Source organism: Phyllopteryx taeniolatus, chromosome 17, assembly GCF_024500385.1.
Source record: "Phyllopteryx taeniolatus isolate TA_2022b chromosome 17, UOR_Ptae_1.2, whole genome shotgun sequence".
Taxonomy (NCBI): domain Eukaryota; kingdom Metazoa; phylum Chordata; class Actinopteri; order Syngnathiformes; family Syngnathidae; genus Phyllopteryx; species Phyllopteryx taeniolatus.
The window spans coordinates 4,990,094-5,012,596 of record NC_084518.1 but is presented as its reverse complement, the minus strand read 5'-3'; the positions used below and the strand labels follow the sequence as shown (position 1 = coordinate 5,012,596).

The 22,503-nt window shown below is 39.0% G+C and overlaps 1 protein-coding gene across 2 annotated transcripts; it reads right to left on the bottom strand.

Annotated features, from left to right (window-relative positions):
- Positions 1-2,493: 2,493 nt before the first annotated feature.
- pcp4a (Purkinje cell protein 4a) lies at positions 2,494-21,832 on the bottom strand. Of its 2 annotated transcripts, XM_061752745.1 has the most exons (4): positions 21,697-21,832; positions 7,447-7,498; positions 4,389-4,421; positions 2,494-3,340 (listed from the first exon to the last, which is right to left on the bottom strand). In XM_061752745.1, exons 1-4 carry the CDS (start codon positions 21,703-21,705, stop codon positions 3,213-3,215), a joined length of 222 nt encoding a protein of 73 aa, XP_061608729.1. In that variant the 5' UTR covers positions 21,706-21,832; the 3' UTR covers positions 2,494-3,212. The 2 variants fall into 2 exon arrangements, with proteins under 2 accessions (XP_061608729.1, XP_061608730.1); XM_061752746.1 differs by lacking the exon at positions 4,389-4,421.
- Positions 21,833-22,503: the final 671 nt, after the last annotated feature.

Genomic DNA, 22,503 nt, shown 5'->3' with positions numbered 1-22,503 from the left:
TGTGTCGTGGCATGAATGACCCTGATGATAATGTTGATGATGATGATGGTGCTTTATTGGAGCTCAAAGTAGACAGTCCTGATGCACTAAAACTGATGGTGAGTCGTGGGCCATCTACAACTGTGGATTACTAATACGCCTGCAGGTGGCGTAGGTGTCCTCCCTCCGTTCACTTTTCCTCTTTCGCAACCACAAAGTTTAATCTCCTGTAGGCCTTCGTTACATTTGCAAACTTCTAGTCTGACACGTCATGACTAGAACAAAACTGGCCAGTATTCTTTTTATTCATTAAAAAATGATATTATTGCTTCACTGCTATTTGATTTGGCCTCTCTCTTTCTTTACAAGACTACAAAATAAAGAGCTATTCTTTGTTAAATAATTGCTGTTATTGTTGTCCTCGTCCAGTTGAACCCCAGTTGAGGGATTACGTTGTACATCCGCATCTGATACATACCATACATTTGACCTAATATATTCCGACAGATAGACTTAAAATAGACTGAAGTGAATAAGACTTATTACTTACTTGCAAATCATTTGCTTGTCATAACTGCATCAACCAATCGATAACACCAAACTTTTACATACATCTTTTGTGTTACTTTACATGGCTTTCAGCACAGCCAGTCTCTTGAGCAGTTTTGCATGTTTTTCCATGGCATCAACAAGAGGGCTCGAGGGTATTCAAATGTGTGGTGGGGATCTGCTATTATGGTCAATTCAGTCTCTCCAAAAATGTGGACACAAGTATTGAATGATAAAATGAACAATACATTTTCCACTTAGTCCATCCATCCCTCCATTTTCAACTCATTTTGTCCTCATTGGGATTGCGGGTGACCTGGAGCAATGAGCTCTTGTCTGGTCACCAGCCAAATGCAGGTTTTAGTATGTTTCGTAAGCAATTACAAAGGGGCTAAAAAGTATTTGAACAAAGTGACATAGCGATTACCAGAATTTTCAAGACTTCTAGATAGTTGCAGCCAATGAATATCATCACATTCTGAATTTCTCCCAGGAAAAGCTTTGCCCAGGCCTTAATTGCAATGACCTTTGCCTTCAGAAATTCTTGACTTGCTCTTGCAGAATGTTTAGGGCCACTATCCATCACTTGGTAGCATTTCGAGACACACTTCAAGCACTTCAAGATGCCTCCTGTATGGAGAAACTAGTCGCATGCATTGCTCTGGTGTGATTTTGGCCCATTCCTCCACACAAGCAGTCTTCAGATCTTGAAGGTTCCGTGGGCTTCTTTTATGGACCTTGAGTTTCAGTGCTTTCCAGAGATTTTCGCTTGGATTCAAGTCAGGTGATTGGCTAGGCCATTCTAGCAGCTTTATTTTGTTTTTCTTTGAAACCAATTGAGAGTTTCCTTGGCAATATGTTTTGGATCATTATCCTGCTGAAATGTTCACCCTTGTTTCATTTTCATCATCCTCGTAGATGGCAGCAGATTTTTGTCAAGAATGTCTCGGTAAATTTTCCCATTCATCCCTCCTTCAATAATGTGAAGTTTACCAGTACCATTTGTTGAAAATCAGCCCCACACCATCATGTTCCCACCTCCAAACTTCACTGTTGGTATGGTGTTTTTAGGGTGATGTACAGTGCCATTTCTCCTCCAAACGTGGTGTGCATTATGGCATCCAAACAGTTCAACTTTGCTCTCATCGATCAGACTATATTCTCCTAGTATTTAACTGGCTTGTCCAAATGTTGTTCAGCAAACTTGAAACAAGTTTTGACATGCTTTTTTTTTTCAGCAATGGGGTCTTGCGTGGTGAGCGTGCATACAGACTATGGCGGCGGAGTGCATTACTCACTGTTTCCCTTGTGACAACAATACCTGCTAATTTCAGGTCTTTTTGAAGCTCTCCACATGTGGTCCTTGACTCTTGGACAACTCTTCTGATTATTCTTTGCACTCCTCTGTCAGAAATCTTGCGAGGAGCACCTGAGGCATATTTATGATGATATGATTTGCTTCCCACTTATGTAATATGGGCCCAACCGTGCTCACTGGAACGTTCAGAAGCGTAGATATGCGCCTGTAACCAATGCCATCGTTATGTTTTGCAACAATTAGTTTGCGATGGTCTTGAGACAGCTCTCTGTTCTTACCCATCATGAGATGTGTCTTGACTTACACTTTGGCAATGAGACCTTTTTGCAGGCCATCAATTAGGACTGAACAAGGGGCTGGATTGCTGTTTGATTATTATTATATTATATATAATTATTATTATATATTATTATGTACACACACGTACAGTATATGGTTTCTGTTTATGGAAAAGTCTAATCAGGCTTTTCTGTTCTTGAATGTTACCTGTGGTTTTCTTTCTATTTCTGTATCTCGTTTGCAGAGGCTCGACTCTCAAAATCTTGTTTGCCGTCCTTTATCAAATAAATCACAATATATAGTATTACAAATCATTAACAATGTCTGTATCCTATAACACAACACAAAGCACAATGGAAAATCAACTTTTCAAACATTGTTTTAATTTGTGTTCTGTTTATTTCTGTTTTGGGGTGTATGTGAAGTCACATGCAAAATGTGTGTGATTAATCAGTATACATACATTAAAGGAGTCAACTTTGAATTAATGGCGGCACAACATCAAACACCAGCAGTGGAAAACAAATCACATACAACATCAGATCACACACACAAATGACTGACTTACAAATGAGGAATGTCAATTTGCAGGAAAAAAAAACATTGCCCATTTTGCATGAAAGCACACAGCCAGAGAGACGTGACACTAAATGCCCGAAAAATCTTTTGATTGCGGTGCATTACTGCTGATGATATCGTGAACCCAATGAAAGTGGAAGTCTGAAAAACATTTGTGGAGTTATGTTCCCTGATTCCAAACAATCCACTCTTTGGCAATTTAGGACAAAATCTAAACTAGCTTCAAATTAAATGGGTGCATTACATAGACAGCAATATGGAGATCTTAAATGTAATGATGCACAAACACAATATCCGCTAAAAGGAAAAATAACAGCGCAATCATAGGAATGTTCAAAATACTACATCTACAACTTGTTAATAATCGATTTTTGTAATTATACACTGACTTCAAAAACATTGATTCGCCCCGATACAACTTCTGTACCGCGTAGTTCGTAGTTCGAGTTCAGGATGGTGCAGTTTGATTGACATGCAGATGTGAGGAACCAACAAGCCACGCCGCCTCTTAAGACTTCACATCCTGCTTCTTCTTCTGGAATTTCCTGAACTGCGACTGGATGGCCACAGCGGCCTTCTCTGTCTGTGGGTTGTCCATATCGATGTCAAAGTCCTCAGGGAGGTTGTTCTTTTCATCTGAGGAGAGATGGGTGATTATGCCCAATGTTCAAGTTTAGGATAGACAACATGTGGTAGTAAGAATCTTCAGATACTATTCTGCATATACTGTGACATTTTATTTGTGTGAGCAGTCATGAAGTGGGTGACTTGTGTCATGTGTGACATTTAGTAAAAGGACACTACATCAGATCATATGTAGGTGTAGATGTAAGCGTCATTGGGCTACAAGGCGTTAATGTTTCTCAAAGTGAGGGAAATGAGCACCTCTAATCATCCATTAACAAACTGCCATATCATTACTTCAAGCAGAATGCTCTACTGAGTGGGAGCGCTATAGCGCCAGCTAAGTGCAGCCATGGTATGTGCGTCCACAACATGCGCAACAAATCAAGGCTAAACATACAGTCGAAACCAGATGTATATATATAATAGATAAAAAGATGTACTTTTTTTTCTCACTGTTTGACAGACTAAACCTTTTCTGTTTTAGGTCAATTAGGATTATCAAAATAATTTCTATCTGCTATTTCTAAAGCACCAAAATCATTTATATTTGCTCAATGCCAGAATAATGACTTTTAAAAAAAAGAATTTAGACAATTTTCTCATTACTTTCTTCAAATTCGGAAGTGTACATAAAGTAAGATTACTATGCCTTTAAACAATATGGGAGAACCCAACTGATGATGCCATTTCTTTGGAAGTGAAGCTTCAAATAGGTTTATTGACAACTGGGGGGGGGGGGGTTCAGTGAGGCTGCATTCAAATTTTGCTAGCAGCTTGAAAACTGCATACTTCGCCTTTAGAATGGTCACTATAATCGTGATGTGAACTTTTCATACCATTGCATCTCCAGTGTGTGATTTAAAGTTGTAATAAGAGACTAGAATTGGGCAATAAAAGTGACTGGGGGGAAGTACTGGTGACTGCGAACACACGTAAAGTGCATGTTAACAAAGCACCATTCAAATGGATGCGGTTGCAATTCTCCATGCAGCATATAGGTGGGCCATACAGTGAATCGTAACAGTGCTGTGTTCTGACTTGGAGTGGGCCGACTTACATTTAGCTGGAACTTTTTGTTGGCCTTGGCGCGCTTTGGATGGGACATGTGACAGTGGAATCAATTCAAATGTAATGAGTGTAAAAGACACTCACATGGACACACACGAACAAACACACACACCCTCTACTTTGCAGGATCAATAACCTTCACACCACAAACTCCATTCGATTTTATAAGCTAACCACATCACTCTTTCACAAGTGTTTGTGCGGCTGCATGAATGAATCAAATTGCCACAGTGCATGATGGGAATACAGTATTCCCGTAAGAGAATTGTGAAAGGTCACATTCAAATTGGCTCCCAGGAGAACTTGAGTAAGAATGTGCAGCCAATGACTGATAAAGGCCACATGTTGGGAATACTGAGGAACACCAATAAATAACGACAAACGATTTCAAGGAAAGAAAAATTAGCTGTCTGTAGCGTCCTTGCAGTTGTCGCCATTGAGCTGCTACAGAACTGCAATGTCCTGATCAAACATGTGACATTAGTTACAAGAACAACACGACAATAGGATGAAGCAGCAATAATTACAATAATTACTCCTTTAAATTTGAATATCATGTCCTGGTCTTGGTTTATGTGGTCTTGACAACACTCGATTAACACGAGCTCAATTCTACTTGCTGTCGAACCATTTATCTTGAACAAGAATGTTTCAAAGTTCATTACCAGATTATAGTTTATAACAATATCCATAACTAATACAAAGGCACATAGCTCCAAAAGGACATAAAAACGGACGCACACAACACCGCACACATTTATTTACTTAATGTGACGATGTTTTTCATGGAACCTTGAGATCCGATGCCATTGAGTGCTTTTTGAAATATATTTTATTTTCACCTTCATCCTCTCTCTGTAGCAACCCGCTTCTCCTTTTACTGTCACTCTATCTTTTTATGGTTTAATTAAAGTAAAACAGTACACTATACTGTATGAGGAGCTTCAAAAGTCTATAAGTATACAGGCTGGCAGGGTGTCTGTAGATCAAATGCGGGTGTGAGTCACCAATTGTCATTTCTTTTCCAATGGTGCAGTCCATATCCGGTTCTGCCGCATTGCCCGGTGCTTATTAAATGTATGACAATTGAACATGTACCAACAAAACTATTAAGCTTTTTCGTTAAATGTTGGCACATTGTTTGTTTCATTGGGTAAGAGAGGAAAAAAGAGGAAAGGCCAAATGAATGCAGTTCAAGCCTGTTTCAGTTTCCATTAAACTGGTTTGAATCCCTTCTCACCACTGCTGGGCACGTTTCACCATCTCAAATGTTTGCAAATGAATCTATTTGAACATGGCGCATGAAATGTGCTATCAGCAAGCCCAGGAGAAGATAAAAGGTGATACATGTTCTTCACATTTACTTTGACTGCTGTGTGGAGCCATTTCGCTGTGAATAGGTTGCTATTAACCTAATGCAGCTTTTGTGTGATGAGAAAACTGACTCCAAGGTGTTAAAGAGTATTACACTCTAACCTCTAAGACACTAGAATTCCTATGTGTATTTTATCACACGCTTTAACAAATTCTGATTTCAAATAAATGAAAGCTGCATAGAGCACAATTATATAACCACTTTTTTCTTAAAAAGTCATTCTATCTATCGAAACAATTTTTTTCATTGTCCCGCCTGGGGCCATTCAATGAAAAAAGGGGATTCACTACTACGAGTTTCATCTTTCTTCGTGCATATTCTAATTTTTGCAGGATGGCAGTTTTGTACTCCTTGTCATTTATGAATTTCAAATGATCCTACCAAGCAGATGCAAGCCAAGTTGTACTGTTTATACACTTAAGGGATTTGAATTATATTAAAACACCAACAATACTACATGGCCCAGTTTGCAAAGTAGGTCTTGCAGTGAATTACATCCACCGGTTGGTTGTTTTTCACGACACGAAATCGTAATACCCCTTCTGTGCAATTCTTACCAAACACTGCGAAAATATGTTTATGTGTCATTGTAATAAAGGGAGACAAAATAGTGACACGTGATATAAAAACTTTGGATTTTACTTTTTTAATCCTTACAGCAATGAGTAATATGTATTTTAGATTTAATACAGAGCATTGAATGCTTGATTTATTATGAAATCATTATGTACAAATTAACTTCAGAATCTCGTAGTTCTATTTGTGTACCATAGTGGAGGTCTGTCTGACATGTTGTCTCTATTACTCAGGGACAAATTGGCAGTGATGGGTGCTACTTCACACCTGGGGGTATGGATTAATTTTCTGTTCATTTTCTATGCGAACTAGTTCAAAGTTGAGTTCGCCGTTCCAAAAATAAACTAGTTCAGGTGATAGTCTATAATTCAAAATTTTGAACTAAATTCACCATTCTAAAAATTAACTAGTTTCCAGTTCTTTTTGTTTTTTCTCAATATGTTGATGATGGGCTATTCCCCTTAAAAGACGGGCATTTCATTTTCCCATTGTTCCCACTCATTCAGTCAACACTAGTAGCCAGCTCCAGACTTCACCTTACACTCTTAAAAAAAAAAAAAAAATCATGAAAAACATGTTGCTTGAATGGTCTTTTTTAAAATGAGGAATTAATACACCGCGACCCTAGTGAGGATAAGCGGCTCAGAAAATGGATGGATGGATGGATGGATGGAATTAAAACAAATACAGGACTTTTGTCCTTAAAGTGCAAACAAAAACATGCAACACAGTATGACAGGAACGATGGTATTTATTATCATGTTTGCTATTCTACTGTGTCGCGTGTCTACATGGGCATACATCCATATCATGAGCCTAATAGCATAATTGTCTAAATATAGTTTTACTTAATGTCATGACGTCAATAAAAAATACCAATCTGTTTTCTAGAAATAGTTTGTTTATGTTTTTTCTGTATGTTTAGGTTATCAGTCATCTAGGTCATGGTAATCTTCAAAGGTTGAATCACGGCAACTGCATTCTTCTTGCTTGTTGGGTTTGTTGGGTTTTTTCTTGTTTCCCCAAAATTTTCAAAAATGACTTAGAAAATCATGCCATTAGGCTAATGATATGGCTTGTGACTATCAAAACTTACCTTGGCCTGCAGATGGTTTGAGGTTTCCAGTTATTCCAGTAGATATTTGTTTCTGTTAAGACAAAATAGCAAAACGTAATTCAAATAAATATGAAAATATTGTCTCAACGTTTAAATTATTTTTCTTTTTTAATTTATTCATTTCAACATCCATGACAGAGAGACCATTGTATATCATACAACAACACGGAGCCAGGGTTTCATGAAATGAAAATGCTGGGAAATGTGCGGCTTCACTGTCGCTACACTATTTTTGTAATTTTCCTTCGTGAAAAGTGTGAGACAGGTTCCATCACGCCTTGGAAATACTGAATCTGAGTTATTATTAAATAAACCATTCTCCACTACTTCCTCCGTCTGCGTTTGGGTCCAGTCCAATACCGTACGATTACAAATTGTGACATCCTGTTCATTTCTGTGATGTTCGTTTTGTACATATCACCTTCCTTAATTAAGCTCAACTTGTGGGCTATAACGTGATCATATTTCTGTCAGTTAAGAGTCTGTAGAGAAGTGTACTTGAGAATGGTGTGCTTATTTACAGGTTTAAGTACTTATTTGGCACATCAATTCTGCGCTACTGGAAGTAGCTTATTTAATGTAGCTTCAAGCTACGCACTAATATGTAAGTTATTGGTTCGCAATGTAATTCTTTACCTTGTATGGAGTTATTGCCAAGTAATGTATACGGTGAAGCTAATGCGCTTTCTTATTGTGGATAAGTGATATTACTGCCACTTGGCAGCTGCTGAATGTACCTAACACAGTAACTTATAATGTAACTTTGTTAAGTAATCAGTAAAGTAACTAAGTTACTTTTTCAAAGTATGTGTTGTGACACTGTTTGAGTCATAGTGCTGCTTCTGCCAAAGATACAGTATGTTGATCTATAAACCATGTCGGTTCATGTACACTTTGACTGCTCTAAGAGCTTCCAGCGTTTCTCCCCTGAAAGGCCGAGGTTGCACCACAACATCACAAAATGCTTGAAAAAATGCGACCGCTTCCAAAAGCAAAGATGCGCCAACATCTGGGAAGCTGCAGATGCTTCATTCAGATTCAATTTGTTCACTCTCAAAGCACTTACAGAACTATTCCCTGAGCACTGACTTTATCTAGTATCTCTCCTCCCCAAGAATGTTATCAATGCACGTTGATTTGATTTATTCGCACAATATTTGATTTGTTTCCCAGCAGAAACCACCATTCTCTCATACAGTTCGACCTGAATTATTAAGCCGGAGCCTCCACTTCAGAATTTGAAACAGCAGAGCAGGTTTGATGAATGAGGGTAAATAAGGGACAATTCGATTTCACAGCCACTGAAAGAGAAACTTGTTTGACAGTGTTGACCATCTATTTACGATGTACACATTGTGCTCCAAGGATTCAAGGCATACTGTTATATTGATGATGCAATATTGTACAGAAATGCAATGAAATTACATCAATAAAAGCTGCAGAAAGCACACATCGATTGTAAAATACTGTAAGTCCCATGAAATAACCCTCCTTCTCCTGGGAAATACATTTCCTGCTATACATTTAGATCCGCAGGTACTTGGAAGGTGACAGAGTGTTTATGATGTTGTTGTCTTTGTACACCACAACAAAGCATTAGGAAAAAAAGAATCAAGATGTGAGTGAAGTGTAGTCTTTCACCTTAAATTTGCTATATATTTTATGTTTCACAATCGCCATGAATTACAGGAATTTATTGGCACCTCAATTCAGGGGCTCAAAAGTATTTGGACAAAGTGACATCATTATAACTATAGAAAATAAACACATTTTTCAAATACTTGGATGAACATCTTTCTGTCTGGAGATCCGGAACCGAGGGGTTATGAATGAATGAATGAATGAATGAGAGAGAGAGGTCCATATCACACATAATACTAACATACAGACAGACCCTTTCCAAAAAATTTGAATATCATGGAAAGGTTTATTTCCATAATTCCATTCAAAAAGTTAAACTTTCATAGATTATAGATTCGGGGCCCACAGTTTAAACAATTTCAAGTATGTATTTGTTTATCTTTACATAATTTGGGTTTCTAGGTCATAAAACCCACAAAATCAGGAATTTAAAAAAAAATTAATACTGTGAAGAAATCCCCATATACTTCTCAGTTTTTGTAGAAAAAAAAGAAAGAAATTAGGGTCACATTAAATCAATCAAAATATGGTACTTTCAAAACAATATGTTAATCTTCAATACTTGGTTGGGAATCCCTTTGCTTTAATCACTGCCTCGATGCGCCGTGGCATTGAAACAATCAGCCTGTGGCCTTGCCTGGGAGTTATGGAAGCCCAGATTTCCTTGATGCTTGCTGTCAATTGTTCTTTGTTTTTGGGTCTGGTGCCCCTCAATTTCCTCTTGATAATACCCATAGATTCTCAATGGGGTTTAGAGCCGGCAAGTTGGCTGGCCAGTCAAACACTGTGATGGCATGGGCATCAAACCAGGTTTTGGTGCTTCTGGCGGTGTGGGCAAGGGCCAGGTCCTGCTGGAAGATGAAATCTACATCTCCGTACAGGTTCTCAGCAGAAGAAATCATGAAGACCTCTAAAACATTCTGGTAGACTCTTGTGGTGACCTTGGCTTTAAGAAGGCAGAGTTTACCAACACCTGCACTGGACATTGCACCCCAAATCATGACTGACTGTGGATATTTCACACTGGACCTCAAGCAGCTTGGGTTCTGTTCTTCACCCGTCTTCCTCCAAACCCTTGGACCTTGTTTCCCGAATGAAAGGCACACTTTACTTTCATCGGAAAAAAGGACCTTGGACCACTGGCCAACAGTTCAGTCCTTCTTCTCCTTGGCCCAGTTGAGACGTTGGCTCAGGCTCAGAAGTGGCTTGACCCGAGGAACAGTTGTAGCCCATCTCCCGGATGCGTCTGAATGTGGTGGTTTTTGAAGCTGTGACTCCCGCCTCATTCCACTCTTTCTGGATCTCTGCTAGATTCTTTAATCTTCTCTGTTTGATAATCCGTTGAAGCCCACGGTCATCTCTTTTGCTGGTGCATCTACTCCTCCCACATTTTGTCCTTCCACTAGACTTTGCATTGGTATGCTTGGACACAGCACTCTGTGAAGAGCCAGCCTCCTTATCAATTAACGTCTGTGGCTTACCCAACCTATTGAGGGTATCAATGATGGTCTTCTGGCCAGTTGTCAAGTCTTCCCCATATTGAACCCAACTGAGACAATTAAACTAAACTGAAGTGATTTAGTGACACCTGGGGAAACCTGTGCATGTGCTTTGAGTTTAGTAGATGATTAGTGTGTGACACTCAGTTTAAAACATTTATGGCCTGCAAAATTTGTGCTGATTTCATCACAGTATTCAATTTTTTCAATTCCTGATTTTGTGGGTTTTAAGAGCTGGAAGCCCAAATTGTGTAAAAATGAATAAATACTTGAAATGGTTTAAATTGTGGGCCCTGACTCTATAATCTATGGAAGTTTAACTTTTTGAATGGAATTATGGAAATAAATAAACTTCTCCATGATATTCTAGTTTTTGGGAAAGTGTCTGTATATACATACAGCTAAAATGCAAAGTAAAAAAGTAAATAAAAAAAAAAAGGTAAAGCTAAGGTAAACATGAGCGCCAGTGGCTTCACAGTCTTGATGCAAATCTGACAGAGCTGTGTTTAGGGTTGCATACAGCAGTGATAATTACATTTTCTGACATCTCTGTCCTGCATATAAATTTATGTCAGATTTCAAAGCACAGGAGGTCAGGCGGGTACCCCAACACTAAAAAGCATATGGCTAGCCCTGGGGCAGTCTTACACCATCATTATAGGCCACTGTGAGTCGTTTCAGGCTGCTTAGCCTATATCTACACCAAAGATGCAGTATCGAAGGGAGTGCAGAAGCTTTTAAATAGGGCTACCTAAACAAGAAATGAGCAGATTCTAAATTTACGACACAGCATATTTGCTTGTCCATACAAATTACGGCATTGTCTTTTTATACTGTATGTTGTAACATCCAAGAGATTGTTAGTGATAAAATGTTCAAGGTATTTAACCTCATGACTTTCACTAAGGGCAGAGCCAGATAAAGAGAAAACAGGGAATTTAAATTGGCGGTCATCTGTACTGCACACAATCAAGGTGTTACTCATTTTAGCATTAAATTTAACATCACACTCTATCCCATACTGAGTGCATAAGTTTAAAAGCTGTTGTTGACCAGCAGTGCACGGGCTGAATTTGACCATAAGGTGAGTAATGAGACTATCACCCACTATACAACCTGTATAACATGACTTGAGACTGACATTCATTCAGTCATTCATCTTCCGTTCCACTTATCCTCACGAGGGTCGCGGCCGTGCTGGAGCCCATCCCAGCAATCTCCGGGCAAGAGGCGGGGTACACCCTGAACTGGTCGCCAGACAATTGCAGGACTCTGAGATCATCCGTACAAATATTAAAGAAGAAAGGTGACAGGATTCCACCTTAGCGAACACCATTACACACATGGAACAGGTCAGATGTAGAATTGCTTTATTTTATCCCTGTGGGCTGATGAGAATACCAATACGCTAATATTCTAAAAAGACAGCTAGGAACTCCTTTTTCATACAGTTTCACAAAAATGTTTTCATGATTCACCCGATCGAATGCCTTCGAGGCATCAATAAAATACACAAATATTGAAGAGTTATGTGTATTGTAACATCTCCTTCAAAGCAAAAATACACATAGGTGCTATATTTCTATTTCAACCTACTTTACTGTATATTTAGGGTTCTTTTTTGCACTACGGGCTCATCAAGGGGAGCCGTTTTGAAGAGATAAAGAAATTGCAAGGAGTTATTGGAGAGATGCACTATAGTCTGCATCTGGATTACTCTCTTGGTGCCCTTTAACAAGGCACCCAACATCAGCTCAAGGGCGCAACATTACTATGACAAATCTCCTTGCAAGCCCTTGACCTAAGATGGCCTAGTTTACTTGCATTGAGATCTCCTTAGATTTAAAATGTTATTGACCAAATATTTCCGGACCTAATTGTATTTAAAGTAGCTCTTGGTTTACCACGAAAGAAGAAATGTTGCTATTTCTGTGTGAGGGAATGTTTACTCTTCGGCGGTCTTTACTAAACCAATAATGAAACAACTTGAAGCTTGGCCCACTGGATTCGCAGGAGGTCATATTCAGCCACGTATAATAACAAATTGCAAAAAGGTTTACGTACTACGTGTGTTTGGTGGGGAGTTGTGTTATGATCAAATCAAGATTATTTTTATCTTCAATTAAGTTAGATATCAAATGTGAGCCCAAGATAGAACAAAATGTAGTCAGGAATTCTTTGTTTGAAAATGAAACTGTCATTCTTCATGGAAATCTCACCTGAATATTATTTGGTATTTGCCCCCTCAGCACAATACTGGTGCGTGATAATATTACAGTAGTCTCTCAGCATAATCTCTCAGTGACTACTCCTACCTCATTTCTGATCATAAAAGAGCTAGGGGTTATTCATCCATTCAAAATATTACATTCATTACTGTGCTAATAACATGGACTGTGAGAAGAAGAAGAGGACATTTGTATTTAAATTCACAAGAGGATTTCAGAGCCAGAAGGTGAATATCAAATTACATGTTTGTCATGGCCCGTCTTGCTTGACAGTTTACAGTATTAGAACTTGCTCAAATGTATCAGTTGAGGATGTAGTTGCTGTTTGAGTTAAATGACTAAAACACCACAAAAGTACTGTCTGTCAAAGTACTGTACAATTCCTGTTTCAAAACAAAGACTTTCCTCCGTCTATGGATTTCCAATGCCGCAGTGAGATGCCGTTATCATTCGTGCCTTGATCAGTGAAGAAAATATGACCTCAGCTCTCCGCAGCCACTGAACTTTTCTACACATAGTTTTATATACAGTACAAATACCGGACCCTGCGCTAGGTCATCAAGCAATGAGCAGAGTGAGTGATGATGAGATCAATGAGACCAGACCTGCATGGTGAGTCATCACCAGCCACGAGTTCATGGATCTTCAAGTACGACTCGGAGACCAAACACCAGAACCTTGAGGGGAAGAGTCCGAAGGCCGAAGAAAGCCAAAGTCATGTCATGTTGATCGCATTTTCCAATGTCAGGGGCATCATCCACTGCAAGTTCTTTTTTGCACTACGGGCTTCAACAAGGGGAGCCGTTTTGAAGACGTGGATGACATCAAGATGGCCATGACGATGGAGCTGCGGAGGTTCCTGGATGAATCCTTACAAGAGAGAATCAAGCCGTTGCAGAGACGGTTGGGAAGGTACGTTAGACTCTAGGGCAACTACTTCGAAGGGAAAAACTTGTAGTTTCTAGTTAGGATTTGAAATATTTATTTTGTGAAACCAGTCCTGGAACTGTTCAGAGACATCTTGTATTTGGTGTTCATCCACTTTGCGAGGTAACCAACCTCTGCATAGACAGACAGTGCCTTTGAAGTTACCATACAAATCTAATATTTCCCCACTCCAAGGGTCAAATGCTGAAGCAGCTCCGGGGGGCATCCAAATGAGGGAGGTCGGCATTCAGAGGTGATTTACAGTGATTTCCAATCTGGCTAAACCCCCAACCCCCCGTTGACGAACGTTTTAGGATGGGGGGGAAAAAAAATAATCCACCAGCAAACCCTTACCCTCCCTCTGATGAGGAAACACCGTCAACAGCGTGGTTGGCTCACCACACACCTTTGCGTACCACTGGATGTAAACAAGAAGTTGGCAAAGAAGGCAAGCTGAGATCCTTGCAATTACAATGATTAACCCTGGCAAATCAGCAGGTGCCTCATTAACTGCTGCAGTACACAGAAATTACGAAGATGAAAGGGCAAGACTGCAAATATAAATGCATATATTAGTCATGCCTATTAAAAACTATCACTATAATAGCAATACTGAGTATATGTCTGAGTAAATAATATGGAGAATGACTAAAAAAAAAAGCAAAAAGAGATTATTGAATAACTGATGTGGGTCTTAGAGAGTGATTTGAAAGAGGAGATTTGGCCTGGCTAAGCCGCTCACGCAGGTCGCTCTGAACTCTTCTTTTAAATCTTCATTTTGGAATAGCCAATTGGGAACTAAAGATGATTTGTCTAGATTTAAGAACAGGACATGTTTGGGTTTAGACAAGGTTAAAAGATGTGTGATGTAATCAGAAAATATTCAGGTGCAATACATTTGATATTAAAAAAATAAATAAATAAATCTCAGGACCAAATCTGAAGTAAATGACTACTAAACAACTTCCATACTGTCCAGTTCATTTGGCCATTAGTGATTGTTTCTTTGATTGGTGGAATAGTGGTGACCACGTCTGCCTCATGGTCGAGAGGTTCTGAGATCACTTAATTTGCCCGAAAGTAATTATTATTGGGTTTTTTTCATTACAAATACAGTGGAACCTGGATAGAACGGACTAATAGAGGTGGGGGGTTGTCCAATATAGTCGATTGTCCATTACATTGAAGCACTTTTTTTGGGGGGGAGGCCATATACACCCATATTAGTGTACAGTACAAAATTATTGTTTTCTAGGGTTTTTGTGTGGCCTAATACACCCAGTACAGTACAAAGTTATTGCAAATAGATATTTTTAAAAAGCTTGAAAATGTTTGCAAGTTTCACATTTTATCCAAACATACGCCGGTGTGCTTGGTCATGGTGACATTGTTGGTGTACAGTACTCATTATAGGTGAGTCGTGTGCTTACTAGTTCCAAATCTGTTGCCAAAGGCGAACGGCTTGACAAAAAAAACAAAAAACTGTTATTGTACCAAAAATAGCATGTTTGAGGCTACAAAGATTCGTGTTTTGGATTCCTTTTTGTGACACTATTTTGAGCCGTGAGATTTTTCTAATGTAAAATGGGTCCCTTGACTTAATAAATAGCATGTTTGAGGCTACAAAGATTCGTGTTTTGGATTCCTTTTTGTGACACTATTTTGAGCCGTGAGATTTTTCTAATGTAAAATGGGTCCCTTGACTTAATAAATGTTGGGAAATACTGCATTAAAGCACCAACAACCTCTTCCAGCTCTTGTGCAGGTAGGCTTTAACCTTATTTTATTTTCCGAATAGTAAGTAGGGATGGGACTTGATAAGAATTTAGCGAATTTCAATTTCATTATCGATACTGCTTATCGATTTTCGTCTGATGAGGGAATTAAATAATACAAATAATATATGATATGATCAATGATGTCATTATAATTATATACAAGTATATCAGTATATGATATGATAATACAAAAGATGTTTGTGCATAGCGCTGTTTTATATGGCCAAAATTTTACATCCCAATATAGGTAATGTTATATATTTTCCCTTAAAATTACATGAAAATAATTTAATGGATAACAATAAAAATACACTAAAACACAAATATTTACAATATCTGGTAGTACAACCAGTTTTGAAGGACTGTACACTGTTGTTGTGTCCATTGTCATGCAGTGTAATGTAAAATGTTGTTTACATCCATGTTCTTCTAGCAGTGATGTAAACGAGTATTTGCGGGTGATGTCGTAGGATTGCTGCAGTTAGATTAACCTTCATTCATTTTTTGTACAATGTTAGTGTAGCACGTCAAAAGTCCCTATTGTCATGCAAAAACCCAAAAGCTCATTCTGCCAGTTTACAGTATTAGCACGAGTAGTACTAGTGCACTACCCGGCTATTTAGAACTTTCACTTCAACCTTTTAAATATTTCAAATGACATAAAATACTCTCGCACTGCTTTGCTGCTGCTGTGTCCTGAACCTTAAAAGGTTGTGGACACTTTTCTGTGGGAAGTTTGCATCCCTCCACATGCACGTTAGGTGTCTTCCTTACTATTATGTTGTAATCTGTCCCTCGATATCAGCCTCTGAAAGCAGCAACTCCCACATGCAAGACAATCCAGATGATGGATGAAATACTGTATCATAACTGGACAGTGTTCACCCAAAACATTGTAAACATCTGAACATCTGAAGCAGATTCCTATGCATCCATAGATTATAACAATGTACGGGCAAACTGTTGTTTTTATCCCTCCCTCTCTGTGTTTTTCTCCTTGATCAAATATCTGGCATGGCATGGGAGGAAAGCAAGAAGGAAATTGGCAGAATAACTGTGTGTGTGTGTGCATGCGCTTGTGCATCTGTGTAGTTGGTGGGTTGAGGGACTATTTTTGGTTCTCCTGGTAGTTCACGCTCCCCAGAGAGAGACGCCATGCTGCACTCAGGCTCTATTAACATTTAACTAGGAGACAGCAAAACTGGGTCACAGACAGCTCATCCTAGCACCATTATAACCCTTCAGCAGCCTCTCCACCACCACCAGACTGGAAACAAGGATGACAGCGTGAGTGTCAGTCTCAGACTCATGATGTTGGACTGACTGAACAAGCATGTCCAGTCAGATAGTACAAGAAACACTTTATTGTGTATTAGTTTACAGTATACAGTTTTGCTCTTTGAAATATAGTCCCAGAACAGCTTTTGCGGATAAACAGCATCAGCTAATCTTTGCTGATGTAACATGGTGGACCAAGAAATTTAAATAGACCCTCTGCTAGGGCTGTAAAAGCATTGCTTACAATAACAATTTTCATTCTGTATTTTGTTCTCACTGCTAAAACCTACTGTCTGATGTATTATGGGTGCATTTGCATGAGCAACTGCTCCTGGCACAGCTCGCCTCTGAAGAGAAAGTGGCTTTAAAAAGAGAGGAGCTACAAAAGCATTTTACCGATCCAGGAGAAATTTGCAGCGTGAAGGCCAGTGCAAGAAAATTAGAAGACAATCATACAATAGGATTGGTATTTGTCCAAATACATGGAAATAATAGTTTTTCTTCACAGTTATACTTTCTATACTGCTTATATTCAGGGTGAAGCCATTCCCAACTGACTTGGTTCAAAAAGCTGATGGCCTTGCCTTCAGCGTTTCCTGGGTCTAGTCTTCTAGACCTCTGAGAAAACCTCACTATAGAAGTGATCCTGAGGCATCAGTTGTAGATGTCGAAGGCACCAAAAACTGAGTCCTCTCGCTGCGGGGTTTAAATTCAAAAGTCCTTCCTGAATGACCGATCCCTAAGGGTGCCCAGAAACTCTGCGAAGATAACGTCGCTGGTATCTTCAGAGGTCACATGACATTTTCCAAAACCCATTCTTCAATTTTGAGTCAAGCGTCGCCATGCTAAAATCCCACTTTAGTATTGCAATTAGTTTTGTTTTATATGGACCATTTGCTCATGTGTATCTGTCCTTTGTCGTACATTAAAAAGTTGACTGACAGCACCAGGGTCTAATGACAGTTTATGGGGATTACAGATAATTTCTTTGTCTATGTTCATTGTTTGAAGTAGGATTAAGGTCAGTCGAAAGGATAAATCACAGAGAATCACAGATTAAAATGTTTTCTTTCATCAAATGCAAATAAAAAAAACATTAAATCAGCATGCAAAAAAAATGTGAATATATTCCAATCACCATGTGCTGCACTGTATTTTTAAAATTAGCCTTTAGTTACAGAGCACCATGATTAGGTTAGCAAAATGGAGTGTGAAGGAAAATACCATCAGCAGACACTTTTCCCCAATCTCATTTTATTGTCCTTTTTACACTGATCAGCAACTTCTAACACTCTTATCTGGTTAATTTAATATAGGGCTCAAGTCTACTTTGGATGATGAAACAAACCGTAGGCAAAACTCTCAACCTCATTAGACTACGTGGCAAGTAACATGGCGATGCGTTGATTGAAGGGCATCAGTAAAGAAGAAGGCTTAGTTGTGCTTTTTCTTGTGACACGTAAACATCATTCTCTCCGTGCGTTACTCACAGCAGTTGTCTTGGTGTTCAGCCCTAAATTAACCCTCACTACGGCTCCAAAGATATGGAAATATGCTAGCGATAATGTTATAAGGAAGCCGAATAAGATTACTGATTTTTTTTAAGGAAATAATACCTAAAAATAAAAATGGGGCAAATCACTGATGGTGTAGTGGTGATAGGTGATGCACTATGCAAAGCAAAAGCCATTTATCAACAACACCCAGAAACACAGCCGTCTTCTCTGGGCCCGAGCTCATCTAAGATGGACTGATGCAAAGTGGAAAAGTGTTCTGTGGTCCGACGAGTCCACATTTCAAATAGTTTTGGGAAATTGTGGACGTCGTGTCCTCCGGATCAAAGAGGAAAAGAACCATCCGGACTGTTATGGACGCAAAGTTCAAAAGCCAGCATCTGTGATGGTATGGGGCTGTGATAGTGCCAATGGCATGGGTAACTTACACATCTGTGAAGGCACCATTAATGCTGAAAGGTACATACAGGTTTTGGAGAAGCATATGCTGCCATCCAAGCAATGTCTTTTTCATGGACGCCCCTGCTTATTTCAGCAAGACAATGCCAAACCACAGTCTGCACGTGTTACAACAGCCTGGCTTTGTAGTAAAAAAAGTGCAGGTACTAGACTGGCCTGCCTGCAGTCCAGACCTGTCTCCCATTGAAAGTGTGTTGCACATTATGAAGCGTAAAAGAATGGGAAACAATTCCACCTACAAAGTTTCAACAATTAGTGTCCTCAGTTCCCAAACGTTTATTGAATGTTGTTAAAAGAAAAGGTAAACAGTGGTAAACATGACCGTGTCCCAGGTTTTTTGGAACGTGTTGCAGCCATAAAATTCTACGTTAATGATTATTTGCTAAAAACAATAACGTTTATCAGTTTGAACATTAAATATCTTTGTAGTGTATTCAATTAAATATAGGTTGAACATGATTTGCTAATCATTGTATTCTGTTTTTATTTATGTTTAACACAACATCCTAGCTTCATTGGAATTGGGGTTGTATATAATTATTGTTTGTTGAAGGATGAGAGTACATATTTTAAACCAGATATTTACATCCACTATATAAAAAGAAGCTTTTGTGTCATTGTCTGACATGAAATCAGACTAAACTTTTCCTTTTTTAGGTAAATAACAATTACTAAAATTATTTGTACTAAATGTCAAAATAATGAGAGAAGGATTTTTTCAGGTGATTTTTTTTATTATCTTCTTCAAAGTCAGAGGTTTACATAGAGTAAGATCATTATGCCTTTAAACAATTTTGGAAAACCCAGATGATGATGTCATTTTTTTGGAAGCTTCTGATAGGTTTACTGACATCATTTCAGTCAATTTGAGACACATCTGTGGATACATTTGAATTAGGCACACCTGAAACACACTGCTTCTTTGTGTAACATCATGGGAAAGTCAGAAGAAATCAGCCAAGATATCAAAAAGACAATTGAGGACTTGCACAAGTCTGCTTCATCCTTGGATACAATTTCCAGTTGCCTGAAGGTGCCACTTCCATCTGTTCAAACAATTATATGCAAGTATAAACACCATGGGAATGTCCAGCCATCATACCGCTCAGGAAGGAGACCGGTTCTGTGTCCCAGATATGAACATGCTTTGGTCCGAAATGTGCATGTCTACCCAAGAACAAAAGCAAAAGAGCTTGTGTTGATGATGGCTGAAGTTGGTAAGAGTGCGTCATGATCCACAATGAAACGTGTACTGTACAGACATGTGCTGGAAGGCAACTCTGCCAGGAAGAAGCCTTTACTCCAAAAGAAACATCAAAAAGCCAGATTACAGCTTACAACTGCATACAGGGACAAAGATCTTCATTTTTGGAGACATGTCCTGTGGTGTGACGAAACTAAAATTAAACTGTGCCTGTTTAACGTCATAGAAAAGGAATCATCGTTTAGAAACTGCATTTGTCGTGAGAAATGAAAATTGGCTTGATGATCCTAAATATTTAGGTGTGATAAATACCTGGGGGAGGGGGTGGCTGGTTGTCAAGAAAGCTATATTCCAATCAATAGAGTAGTTCTGCACCCATCTTAAAGAGAGGCTAAAAAAAAAAAAAAAAAAAAAAAAAAAAAAAAAGATTATTGATGATTGTACCAAACTGAACTGAACAGCTTGTTTACGGGTGCTATTGTGCCCTCAATTAACAATGAGAGTCGTGGAGTCTGATTGATGGCAGTTTATTATAATTATTACAATGAATAATTGAAGGCACCATTAAAATGTGTGCAAGTGTCAACTGATGAATGAAGCGCCTGCAATTGATTTGCATTGGATTATTTATTCAGGGCAATGTCCATGTCTGTTTACAGACTGACTGCCATGAGTTCTTGTTGTTGTTGTTGTTGTTGTGACTTTCCTCTTATATAATGTTCAAAAGCACACTTTTTCATGTGTGGAATTATTTATAAGTCTCGCACAATGGAAAGAAAAGGCATCATCGAACATGGATTTATGATGGATTTATGCATGAGGCATATCATTTACACTGTAGTGTGCCACTGTCAGGCTCATTGAAATGAGTCATCATTGTGGCAGGATGTTAAGATGAACCTCGCGGGGCAGTGCTGGATGTACACCATCCAGCATGTTTTCACGCTGCACATAGCGCCAGCGCGGAATGTCAAAGTGGAGCCACGTTGAGCCATCTTATACCTGCAAGGATGGTCATGCACTTGCGCTCACATTGACATTGCTACTGGTCATTCCCTCAAACGTTTGTATTAATGTGGCGATTGGCCACAACACAACAGCACATCAGTCAGCTTGACAGTGAAGTACAGTACAGGAAAACCAGTCATGCAAGTAGTGTTAAACAAGAAAAAACCTGCGCAATTTGAAGATTCCAATAAAATAACTATCGTTGGTGCAGTGATTGACTTGCAGTACATATCCTATTTTGGTTACCTCGATTGACTACACCTCACAGAGTGCACTGCAAGCTGCACCGATAATAAACATATTAAATGCATATACCTTTGATAGTGTCAATCGTGATTATCTTTGTAAAGGCACAAATTATATTCATCTCTTAAAACGGATTTCAATCAAATTGTGCATGTGAAGCCAGTGGCTATTATTAAAGTCATTATAGTTTTGGCACATTTCTCTATGACGGGTTTAAAAGTTAAAATAGTACATAATCACAATAATATTTTTTTTATATTCTGTTATGACAACAACTAGCTCCAAACCATCATTAATATAAACCAGACTTGTAAATGTGTGTTTTGAAAACCTTAACCTAATAGAAGGTGCTGAAACGAATGGTATACAGTATTTCCGTGTTAAAGGTCTCCCAAAAGTGCGCTGTTGTGTTGTTGTTGTTTTTTTTAATCCTCCAGTGGAACCTACCTCACTCATGGCTGCGCAGTTTGCGTAGATCAAGTAATAGCAGCGGTCCGCGATGTCTCCAATGAAGAATCCTCTTTTAAGGGCTCCACTCACATGGATGTTGGCTTTTATGGAGGATGGGTCGCCCCCCAACCCCCCCGCCTCTCTCCTCCCCACTTAAATCCAGCAGACCAATAAGCGAGTCTCCAGCTCCACACTGTGGAGCGTGCCACGTGCTTGACGAGCGCGGTAGGCTGCGTCCCTTTATGTGAATTACAATTACAATTCTGTTTGGGAAAAGCAGCAACATCTTCAATGATAGTCAAACTAGGTGTGAGGGAATTTGTGTGTTAGAGAAATGCTATCATACTATTGCTTGTCCTTACAATGTATATGTGTCATATTTTAATGCTTTGGAAGAGGACACACATGCATGTATGTGTTTTTCTGCAGATCTGTAGGATTTGTGTCGGAGGTCTCATTGATGACCACTCAGGGCATTGATTTGCTTGAATTGCCATTAGCCATAGAATCGCAGTAGCTCCAAATTAAGGTTCAGGCATAAAACCTCAGTTGCGTACTCAGGAGACGTATAGCAAGAATTTACGCAATTACAAGATAAGTATGCAATCAAGAGGGTAAGTTTAGAATTCTAATGTAATTAGTCCAGGGATCTGTGGTCAGGGGATGTAAGGGAGGCAGAGGATCGTGACGAATTACCGTTACTTCTTCTATGCGGGGACCTAGTGGCGTTGCAAAACATCAAATGTAACATTCGACATTTCTCCAAACTGGACGACCAATCAAAAACAGGATCTAATTGACAAA

Coding starts and splice junctions, on each gene's coding strand:
- pcp4a (XM_061752745.1), bottom strand. Junction 4,422..7,446: donor CAAACCATCTGCAGGCCAAG/GTAAGTTTTGAT, acceptor TCCCATCCAAAG/CGCGCCAAGGCCAACAAAAA. Junction 3,341..4,388: donor ACAAAAAGTTCCAGCTAAAT/GTAAGTCGGCCC, acceptor ATCTCTCCTCAG/ATGAAAAGAACAACCTCCCT.